Source organism: Anolis sagrei, chromosome 1 (assembly GCF_037176765.1).
Source record: "Anolis sagrei isolate rAnoSag1 chromosome 1, rAnoSag1.mat, whole genome shotgun sequence".
In the NCBI taxonomy this organism is placed as follows: Eukaryota; Metazoa; Chordata; class Lepidosauria; order Squamata; family Dactyloidae; genus Anolis; species Anolis sagrei.
In genome coordinates this window covers 59,966,801-59,978,923 of record NC_090021.1, presented here as the reverse complement: position 1 = coordinate 59,978,923, position 12,123 = coordinate 59,966,801, and the positions used below count along the sequence as shown (strand labels likewise).

At 37.4% G+C, this 12,123-nt stretch overlaps 1 protein-coding gene across 3 annotated transcripts in view; it reads right to left on the bottom strand.

Annotated features, from left to right (window-relative positions):
• PCNX2 (pecanex 2) overlaps positions 1-12,123 on the bottom strand; it is a 124,928-nt gene that overhangs the window by 53,995 nt on the left and 58,810 nt on the right. For all 3 annotated transcript variants that reach the window (XM_067465206.1, XM_067465214.1, XM_067465223.1), the window contains exons 20-21: positions 6,225-6,366; positions 5,660-5,837 (exon numbers count right to left, since the gene is read on the bottom strand). In XM_067465206.1, the coding sequence (XP_067321307.1) occupies positions 5,660-5,837; positions 6,225-6,366 (320 nt within the window). The remainder of the gene's footprint in view (positions 1-5,659; positions 5,838-6,224; positions 6,367-12,123) is intronic.

The window sequence follows — 12,123 nt, the reverse complement described above, 5'->3', positions numbered from 1 at the left end:
TGGGCACATCCAGTTCTTCTTGCAGTAATGCTTTGCAATCTACTGAAACAATTCAAACAGCAAGTAGGTTTGTGCAGAGCAGATTAAGTTGACAGATTAATTTTGTAACATTTTTTCATAAGAAATCTTGACAGGTTCTTTGACCTTAATCACAGCCAACAAGATACTCGCTAAAGGACAAGGGTTAAAGAAAGTATATAAAATATTTCAGATTGAAGCTGAAAATGTCTTTTCAACAAACATTTTATTTTTACAAAGAATATGCTGTTTGACTGCCAAAAAACAAGAACTCATTTTTGTCATCACTAAACACTGGGATGGAATATGACAATAATGTCCAAGTCCATAAAGAATTTATCAGACTTTTCGTTTTTTTAAAAAGCATACTCTTATCATTCCCTGTATCTCTTTCTGATATTCACATAGACAAAACACTAAAAGTAGATGAAATGAGGATCTATGAATAATGAGAGCAGCAAGGGATTCAGGAAGTATTGAAGATTTGTTTGTTGATTTTTGTGTGTGTGCTCTCCCTCAGCAAATGGTCTACTGGTGGGGCTTCTGTTAATAATGTTGATAATGTTGGAATGTACAAGGCGGTCCACAATAAATGCTGGAAATGCGAGATGCAAGTGGGAAAGTTCTATCACCTATGGTGCACCTGTCCAAAAGTAAGAAGTTTATGGAAAATGATCCAAGAAGTGAGTTAAAAAATAGAAATAAAAATATAGACGAAGCCAGAATATTTTTTACTAGGAATCACAGATGAAGACATAGTACTGGGCATAAATAATGACATTATTTTACTTATTTGACTACCACGGCCAGAATAGTGTATGCTAGAAAATGGAAATCCAGTGAATTTACAACAGAAGAAGAATGGTTAAACATGGTTAAGGAAATAAGAGATATGGATAAATTGACTTTTTATTTGGAAGATTTTACAGGAAGACCAGTTTAGAAAACAGATTGGAAACTGTTCGATGAATATATGGAAAAACAGCAAGTCTGGACATCGACAACACACTAACAGTGTAGGATGGAAAGAAATAAATATACCAAAAAATAAACACTGATGGTGAAGCTGAAGTGGCAAGTAAGAAACAATAGACAAAAATTAAGAAGAGGATGCAGTGAAGATTGGGGAAGCCAAACCTTTTCCCCTCCCCCCACCCTTTCTGATATCCCATTCCTAACTAGCTTGGGGACCCGGCGGTGCCCGTCGGGTTATTTGAGAAAGGCATTGTTTGTCTGTGCTCCAAGTTTAGTCTAGATCCAATGTCAGCTGGGTTTAGTGGGTATGGGTGAACTATAACTCTCCTTCCCTAGCACTATATATCCAAACTCTTTTCCCCACACCCTGTATACAAATAAAGCTGTATACAAATAAAGATTATTATTATTATTATAGTTTGTAACTACACAATTAGGTCCAAACTCTCCTTTTAATCAGCAATTATGATGCACAAGGACAAGAGCTTCACAGCTCTGAAGGCATGTAGGCAACCTTGTGGGGTTCTAGGAATGAGAAATACAATGTCAATTCCCAGAGGAAGAAGAGGTGGTAATATGTGCTTCATGTTGTTCAGAACAGAAGCTGTGATATGGGCCTCAAGAGGTATGCTATATCCAATGGATAAAGATGAAAGGCTAACAAGACTCATCAAGCCCACTGCCCCAAACCCCTTCCTTCTGATTCATATTGGGACAAATGATTCTACAAGATCTTCAATATATTGTAATAGAGTATGGAGTTCTATGGATGAGGCAAAAGCATTTTGGAACTCAGGCTGTTAGTTCATGATTCCTTCCTGTTGAAGGACATGGTCCAGGAAGGAAAAAAGCACTAGAAATGAACAACTGGCTCAACAGATGGTGCCATCAAGAAAAAAATGACCATGGTCTGCGGTTTCATAAAGAAGGACTTCTGGCAAGAGATAAATTGCACTTCACAGCAATTGGGAAGTATGTATGGAATTCCCATGCTGACAACAAGAACTGATTGAAAAGCAGTAAGCAAAGAAAGTGCTTCACAACTGCCACTACCTCTCTGTAACAAGGAAATAAACAATCTTACTTTTACATTCCAAGCAGTTCAAGCCTCCTGTATACAGATGGGCTGTTCTTAATCCTAGATCACAGTCAAGATGCATCAATATCAAGTATTAATTCTGTTTAAAAGTCTTTGAATCTTGAATGGCTGAATAACAATTCATTTTGTCAGTGCTCACTTTGTACATAAGACAACTATCCAGACCATGAACAACAGTGCCTCAAGTCTATTCCACAGTTCCGATAATGTCAAGATGCTGCAAGACTTGACAAAGGATTTATATTAAAGTACTGATCAAAGAACACCTAGCTGCTTTGACTACAATTAATGTCATGACTCAATAGCATTGCAATACTGAATTAGGAAATGAACCTGGATGCCTTTGTGGACAGTTTATTTTTCCTTTTTGGGCAATACTACAGACCACTTTACAAAGTATAGCAAAAAAAAAAGCAAAAAAAATTAATTGTGGCTTATTTAAAATCAGATGAGAAGAACAAGTCACAAATGAAGTGCTTTCTGCCAAGATGGAAGCAGTTCCCCAGTATGTACAAGGCATGGTGTATTTTCCAACTGTGATTGCTTCTGCAAGAACCTGTTTCTCTTGTGGGCCTAGTAACTGGCTTCCAGCTACCACTTGGCAGATTCAAGTCTATCTATTGCCTTACCACACACAGCTGTGTCTTCCTTGGGAAGTGGGTATAAATCAGACAAGAGCCATTCCAACATTTTCTGCAAAGAGATGTGTCTTTTGTCAGCCAAATATTGATTGTGGTTTAGCTACTAGTGACGTTAGTGTTTGATACACTTGTTCATAGGTTCTCTCTTTTCTAGCTATATTTATCCCTTCATTTATAATCCTTTCTTTAAAAAAATCATTTTATTCCTTTTTTCTGCTGTATGATTTTTGTTTTTATTTTTTTTGCCAGTGTGACACGTATTGCCATTTTCCTTCTTCTCGGCTTCTCTTTTATTGTTCCTAATGGAACTGTTACTCAATTGCTCCAAAGTTTACTGCTATTCATAATTTACTTCTCTCCAGGCCTTTTCAACTTCCTTTTCTCACTTTGCCACTCATGAACCTATAATTTCAGCTTTCCTTTTCTTTGAAAGTCTCCATCTTTCTCATAAGAATTTCCCTCACTTTGAATGCTGTAGCAAAGTCATATCATTTCCCCCTTCAAATCAGACCTTTTGTTTTTGCTTCCTTTTGCTAGTCCACACGTTAGTAATTTCTCATTTTTGCTTACTACAATCCTTTTTAAAACTAGTATTTCATTATCTCATTTCAGTCTACTGGTTTCCATTTAACATTCTAATGCTAAGATTTATTTATTTGTTCAATCTTTTTTATCATGGTATCTCATTTTTGACATCACTTCAATTATTGCCTATTTCAGTGTCTCTCAACCTGGGGGTCAGGACCCCTGGGGGAGTCGTGAGGGGGTCATCAAAGACCTTTAGAAAACACAATATTTTCTGATGGTCATGAGGGTTCTGTGTGGGATGTTTGGCTCAATTCTATTGTTGGTGGAGTTCAGAATGCTCTTTGATTGTAGGTGAAGTATAAATCCCAGCAATTACAACTCCCAAATGTCAAGGTGTATTTTCCCCAAATTCCACCAGTGTTGGCATTTGGGCATATTGAGTATTTGTGCCAAGTTTGGTCCATATCCATCATTGTTTGAGTCCACATTGCTCTCTAGATGTAGCTGATCTATAACTCCAACGCTCAAGGTCAATGCCCATCAAACCCTTCCAGTATTTTCTGTTGGTCATGGGAGTCCTGTGTGCCAAGATTCAATTCCATCATTGGTGGAGTTCAGAATGCTCTTTGATTGTGGGTTAGCTATAAATCCCAGCAACTACAACTCCCAAATGACAAAATCAACCCCTCCAACCCCACCAGTATTCAAATTTAAGCGTATCTGTTATTTGCGCCAAACGTGTCCAGTTATACACCCTGCATATCAGATATTTGCATGATGATCCATAACAGTAGCAAAATTACAGTTATGAAGTAGCAACAAAAATAATTTTATGGTTGAAGGTCACCACATCATGAGGAAGTGTATTAAGGGCTAAATGCATTAGGAAGGTTGGGAATCACTGGCCTATTCCTTTTAGATTCAGGACAAGCTTCTTGTTTAAACTGTTAAAGACCTACATAACCTAGTTCCCATTGTCTTTATCTCTCTTATTCATAACCTGTGTTCTAGAAACCTGAGGCTTCTCATTAATTCAACCAAGGCTTTCTTATTTGCTTTAGTTTGTCCTTCCCCTGTGTGCATACATGTGTATATTTTAGATTGTATACCTTTTGTAATGCTGTCAGGTCTTTGTTGTTGATGATGATGATGTTATTTTATTTGTAAAACATTGTGTGCATTGATGGCGCTATATACATCGATGATTATAATGACAACCACAATAATAATGGAAAGGTGTGTGGAACTGTTGAGTCACAATGGCTTATATCTTTATGATTGCAGTAATAAAGATAAGGAAACTAGGGATATAAGTAACTATAAAGCTCATAACAGATGACACTTTCAGTGGGCTAAGAACACTAGAGTTCTTGTGTGCTTTGTTGTCGTCCCATAGCTTTTGATGATGATCAAAAAAAGAAAATGGATATCCTGTCTGAACTACCCCTCCCAAAGGCTTTTTTCCCACTGAGATGATTATAAAGCTTTATGACACTGATGACTATTACTCAGACATGGAAAAACTCTTAGAGTGAATAGTACGATCCAAGCTGTCACTTTCAGAGTTATCTCTACATAGACAATAATGGTAACAGTAAAAGTGTGCTTTCTGTCTTTGAAGAGTAGCAAGGAACACTGTAGGGACTGAACAGTGTTTTGATTGAAACTTCCAGTTCCTCTTTTTGCTGAAGCAGAGAAGGTGACAAGGAGTTGGAAAACCAAAACAGATCCCTCTAATTTGGTGTCAGCTGCAAATTTGATAAGCATGCCCTCTAAACCTACATCCACATCATTAATAAAGCAGGCTTGAGGAGGAAACAGGCTTGTTTTCTACTGCCCTGGGAACTAGAGCACAGAACAATGGCTTCAACCTACAGGAAAGGAGATACAAGCTGAACATTAGGAAGAACTTACAGATTGTAAGAGCTGTTCAACAGTGGAACTTGCTGCCTCAGAGTGTGGAGGAAACTCTTTCCATTTAAACAGAGGCTAGGTGGACATCTCTCAGGGGTACTTTGATGGTGCTTTTCCTGCAGGGCAGGGGGTTGGACTAGTTGGCCCATGTTGTCTCTTCCAACTCTATGATTCTGATTCACTTATCAATATTTCTGTGGGCATGGAGCATTTTTACAGCCCATAAAGTATTGGAATTTATATTAAAATGAGAATATTCGAGAGTTTTAGACTACTCTTTTCTGATCTTTTGTTAAAACTAGTTGTACATAAATTTGTTATTAGTTGCTTTTCCATTGCTTTTAAAAATGATAAACAATAGACTTAGCTACATAATTACTATTTGTTAATACTACAATATTACTGCTTTGAAGAAAAACAATGATCTAAACAAGCAAACATAGCCTTGAAATTTCAATGGTTTTTAAAAGAACAGGTAACTTGCCTTATTAAACACAATTGACATCATGAAGAAATTGAACAAGAAATTTTCAGAGAAGCCTTTGCAGTCAAACTTGAAGAAAATTACAGTAAAGCTTAATGTAACAAACTGGTGAATGGGATTACAAAATGAAGACCGTAGTAGCTTCATTCCTGCTACTGTAATCAATAAAATATCACAACTGTAAAAAAAGAAAGAAAGAAAGAAAAAAAGTTAAGGCAAATTAGAACAGACAGTAACAAAATTCAGGTTCTGCTATTTATGCTCCTTTTGCATTGCTTATTGACTCCAGTTATTACAGCATAGTATTCCAAAGCTATTATTCCAAAGTCCCCCCGCAAGTAATCCAGCCTAATACTGCATTATGAAATGGATTATACTGTGTTGTGTTGCATATTGAATATAGCAGTGGGAAACCCAGATGTAAAAAACCCATATTCAGTTTTATAGACCTTTGCAAAGGTGGCAATGAAATCAGATGGGTCAATAGGTCCTGGATTTTTAGGAATAAATATAGTATGTAGACTCGAGTTACCCAGCGGGTGCACATAACATGTAATCAACTTACTGTGAGGTTAACCTCTTGGATTTGCTGATTGAAAAAGCATCATTGGTGAGGGCATTCAGTATTATTGCAGGATATAAGATGTATTTTTCAAAACACTGAAGCCATACATAGAGTCTTTCAAACCACATTAAATGAGCAGCACCTGAAATTTTCAAAAAAAGGAAATCACTTTGTCAAAACACCTGCAATGACCACTCATAAATTGCATACATGTCAATGACTGATTCATTCATTTATGACAATTTTTATGGGAATGAAGGTCACTTAATTAACAGCTATAACAAAGTGGGAGTTATCAAATCCTAAATGAAGCTGCACACATGACTTGTTAAAAAAGAGTAAGTAGCAACCTGATTTGGACAGTAAAACCAAATGTTTACAGAATAGCACGTTTCACCTGTACATGGATATCATGTCAGAAAGATGCAGGTTTTTAGAGGTAGCTGAATTGCACTCTCTGCAACTTTGGGTAGCCTTATCAATGAGGAGGAATTCAGGAAGATGCAGTTCTACACCACATGGAGGACTACACAATTCCTATACCTATTCTAAAGAATCATTCTTCTGGGTACAAGAAAAGTTTCCCCCATTATGATAAGGGCCTGTTGAGAAGTTAATTGGGCTGTAAGGTTGGAACTGTGGCACTCAAGTGGATAAATTAGCAACAGCAGATCACTCCCTTCCTTTTGAACCTATCTTTCTATGTATTCTCCATTTTTTCCTTCTGATGCTAAATGCCGAGACTAAGAAACTACCTGTCACATATAGGGGAATCTGAAAAATTATAATACTTTACCTCTTCCTCAACAAACTATCAGTTTCCATTAGTGGAAATTGAAGGTGCGCTTTCTTGAAATCCCTGCAGGCAAATATCTGTAGTGTTCTGTTAAATATAAAGTAATGTCTTGAGTGCATGCAGTTTCATTTTGCTTACTATACTGTCCTTTATAGACTCTAACTATAAGGTTGCCCAAGACATATACTTTAGTGCAATATTTATACTCAGTGCAGTTGCTATGCATCTGTAATTACTAATGCACATGCTTTATCCTTTTCTATCAGTGTGTAAACATAATTCTTTCTGGCCCAAATTTATAATGATTTAAAAAAACTTTTTAAAAAAATACCCTGAGATATTTTGTGCATTGTGTTTTATTAGATGTTTCCAGTTTCTGCTTCCCCTTCTTGTAAATAAGATGTTAAGCCCCAGGAAAAAAAAACTTGGTGAGAGAAATTGGGGCAGAGATCACCAAGCTGAGGAGAGACATTGGGGCAAGGGATGTTTTTCTACCTTCCACATCTCTATCTAATTAGAGGAAGACCCCATTAACACAAACTATAATATGTAGGGAGAACACAGCAAAATCAGGATAGAAAAAAAGGAAATGCAACATGGGATTTATGAAACAGTAGGAACCTTAACAATTTCAAGGAGGACTATGTCACCCTAATATTCAGAGGTTTTTTTCCCTATCACGTAGTTGTGTTTTTGAGCAAAACGATACTTTATGAACTGAGCCTCCTTACCAGATGCTGTTTCTTCTTCTGTCTTTTAAAGCCTTGCATTGGAAGCTATTTGTTTTCCTGACAGTGCATAAACCACAGCCCAGAATAAAGTTAATCTGGATTTCTAACCAATCAGCCATACTGGAATTGATGTAACAGAATGCCAACAAAATCTAAATGGTCACAGCTTCCTCGTCCTTGCTTACAAAATGTGTAGCCTTTGAGAAAAAGCTATCTCATAAATATTCTAAGAGAAAACATTGAATCCTGTACACACAAACAAAACAAAGCATTCAGAGGAAGGTATCAAGATATTTTCTATTGGAACTGTGCCAGATTTTGGCCTCATAAATAAATGCAGAGCCATGTTGTTATAACTTTACAAAGAATTGATGGATGTAAAGATTTTATTTTCAACTGGAATTAAAAAAATGAAGAAGAACTATGTTGCATATTTCATTCTGCAATAATATGGTGTAGCAAACTTTATTTAATTTTCTTGTGAAGATTTTGGTAGCTAGGATGTGTGTTTTGAAATGAATTATTCTTCAAATGCATCTCCTTGTGCCCTTCCCTCCCTCAAGATATTTAACTTAATAATGCTTCAGGTGAAGATGTTTTTCTGGAGAGAATCAGTTGTCGGTTGCTTTGAAAAGTGAGCTAAGGTTGCAAAAGCACACTGTTTCCTGTCATCCTTATCTTTCAACATGTCAGAAATACATACTGAGAGTGATTAAAACATAAACCCATCAAAAATTGACAAGCAAGCTTCTAAACTGAAGATAAAAAGAAGGGTCATTGAAGACAAGGTAGCTTCTAGCTGAGTTTTCTGAGTAAACTGGAAACAAGGCTCTGAATTTTTAAAGCATCAACAGTTATTCTCACAATTAATTATTTTATTTTATTTGTTACCTGTCTCTCCTTATCCACCATGAGACTTTTCTTTCAAGTTCAAATTTAATATTCCCCATGAGAGTACAATAAAAAATATTAAAGATTCAGGCTTTGCAGATTTGTACCTCTCAAATTTTGTTCTCTACCCAAACATCTGAAATATTTCTATACCAGAAATTACCATAAAGAAGCACATTTCCAGGATTTGTAAATATGATTTATAGTTATGCCATCCTGAGGAAAGATTTACTCATTGGTTTGCCTTTGTCTATCTCTGAAGCTGAGACAAATAGTGATTTCTCTAGGGTCACCCATATGGTTTCCACGGCTGAGCAAATTCAAACCCTTATCTCCCAGGATCCTAGTCCAATATTCATTGCTAAAACTGGTTTCATTTTCAGGATAGGATACGATTAAAAGTAAAGTAAAGGTTTCCCCTTGACATTAAGTCAAGTTGTGTGCAACTTTGGAAGGTGGTGCTCATCTCCATTTCTAAGCCGAGGAGCCAGCATTTTTCAGTAGATGCCTCCAAGATCATGTGGCTGGTATGACTGCATGGAGCGCAGTCATGATCTGATTAGTTTTTTTTTAAAATGATAATAGAAATATAGAATTTTAGAACCCAAAGGGACTACAAGAGACATCTAATCCAATCATGCTATGCAGGAATATAAAACTCAACCATTATGAAAGAAACCCACCAAACCTCTTTTTAAAGATCTCCAAAGAAAAAAAAGTCCACCATCTGCCGAAGCAGTCTAATTTAGGTGGAAAATTTCACAGTGAAGTTTTTCCTACTTTTTAGGTGGAATTTTCTTTCTTATAATTTAAATCCATTAGTTTGTATCCTTGCCTCTTCAGCAGTTCACTCCATCCTTGATGTGATTTTTAGAAGATATTTAGAGATGACTATTATGTCAAGGGACCAGATCCTGTCTGCTCTGGGAAGCTAAGCAGGCTGAACCCTGATCAGTACTGGAGGGGAGACCACCAATGCATACACAGTGCTGAAGGCTATATTTCAGAAAAAGCAATTAACATTTATTTATTTATTTATTTATATACAGTATTTCTATACTGCTTTTCTCACCCCTAGGGGGGACTCAAAGCGGTTTTAACAAAGTCATGTCTAAGTATTCCTTGACCTTTTGTGTGTGTCAGGAGCGACTTGAGAAACTGCAAATTACTTCTGATGTGAGAGAATTGGCCGTCTGCAAGGACGTTGCCCAGGGGATGCCTAGATGTTTTACCATCCTATGGGAGGCTTCTTTCATGTCCCCGCATGAGAAGCTGGAGCTGACAGACGGGAATTCACCCCACTCCCCAGATTTGAACCGCCAACCTTTTGGTTAGCAGTCCTGCAGGTACAAGGGTTTAACCCATTGATCCACCGGAGGCTACTTGGTTAAGAAAACCCTATGAAATTCATGAAGTTGTCATAAGTCAACAGACAACGTGAAAGTCACAGAAACACCACATCATCTCCCAGTTTTCTTTTCTCCAAGAGAATATATCCAACTCCCTTGGCTGCCCCATATATGGCATAGTTTTCAGATCTTTGCTAATATTTTTAATTGTGCTCTGGATGTGCCCCAGATTATCAATATGTTTCTAGAGCTGTAATGCCCAGAACTCAACACAATATTCCAGGGAAAATCTGACCTGGACAGAATGTGTTGCATCATTATTTCCCTTGATCTGGGAACTGGACTTCTGTAGATACAATCTATAATTGCATTGACTTTGTTGTCTTATCTACAGCCATAAATTACTTTCACCCGTGCTATTGTCAATCTAACTGTTAATCCAATGCATCCTATAAATGTGAATTCTGCTTTTCCTCCATAAGTGGAACTTTAAATCTGTCCCTGTTGAAATAACTTTCGTAAGTTTTATCCCAAGTCTTTAATCTATCAAAGCCATTATAAATTATTTTCTCTGGTATTGGCTATCTCCCCTCACTTTCATGTGGTATCATCTGGAAATCAGATCATCCTGTCTTCCATTCCATTACTTAAATCACTAATGTGCACAACCCAGGCAAATCTAAACAAAGGAGTAGTTCTTCTTTTTTAAAAGGGGTATAGACACAACTGCAGGAGGGGGTCAAATATCAAAGGCCAAAATAACTCCACATGCATAGATTAAGCGGTTAACATGAACAGAGAATAGACACTGTTAAGAAAAGGAGCAAGCCACCACTACCTGCTGCTAGCACAATGCCAATACATGCCAATAGAAATGGCACAGCATCCTTATCAGGCCTCTAGGAAACTACTATGTAGCAGTTTTCTGGATCAGACTGAATTCTAAATTATGAATTTCACATTAACTACATAACCCTCAACAGTAATGTGTAAGATCGTAAAGGCTTTATATGAAAATCCATCTACAACAATTCTTTGCTACAACTTAATATTGGGGATCTGTTTTTTAAACACATTTGCATACATTCTTCTCTCAATTCTGAAAATTACAAATGATGTAAAATACAATGACCCATAGTTTAGACTCTTCATTCATAGAAAACAGAGCAACGCAAAGCAAAGGATCCATGCATGAGAGTGAGAAAGAGAATGTCTTGACCCATTAAATTACCTCTGGTTCATGTGGCCTCTACTCCTTATTGCCTCAAACGTCCTTTTTTTGCCCCCCAGCGTAAGTTGCAATCAAGAGTTTGTCAGCATAAGCCCAAGCTCCTACACTCACAGTGAATGAACCACTGGCTGTCCCCATGATTTACAGCAATTTCTGGTGTGTATTACTTTTTCCACTTTAACCTTGTACTGCTTTTGAAAACCTTGAGGATACTTCAGAATTTTCCAGAAACTCAGGAGCATCCTGGGGTTTCACAACAGTCTGCATAGATGAATCAGTGCAAGGAAAGGTGATGGATTGTCCCAATGTCAATGCCACATCTCCTTCCAGCTGGCTACAGAGATCCATCAGAGCTCCTGGCCATTGTGGGGACTTCTGATGTCAGAACAGGAGCCTGTTTAACCAGGAAGGAAGGAGGGAGATCACCCTGCTCCTTTTGGCTGGTTATACTATACTACATTCTCACATTATGAGAGGTGCCTGCAAAGGTCAAAGCTTGTACAGAGCTCTGTGGCCCACTAGGAACATTGACAGCAATATAGAAGGGGTCATGGTACAGTAGAGCGGACGTGATCCAGGACCATCTGTATGATTCCCTTTGATATGACACATGAGTGCTGAATCTGAGGCTCCCACACAGAAGGTTTAAACTGGGCAAAACTGTTCAGTAGAGACGAATTCCTAGGCTTGACTTAAGACAGCTACTAGCAACAAAAACAGCAGCAATAAATCATAAAGGCCACAATTACTAGATATATCCAGGTGAACATTCCTGAGGAAACTGTTATAGCTGAAGCTCTAACACATTTAAAAATAAGGGTGAGGATGAGAAAACAGCCATCCAGCACTGATTGCATCCAACACTGATTTTGGCACATTCATGTACAAAAATATCTGATCA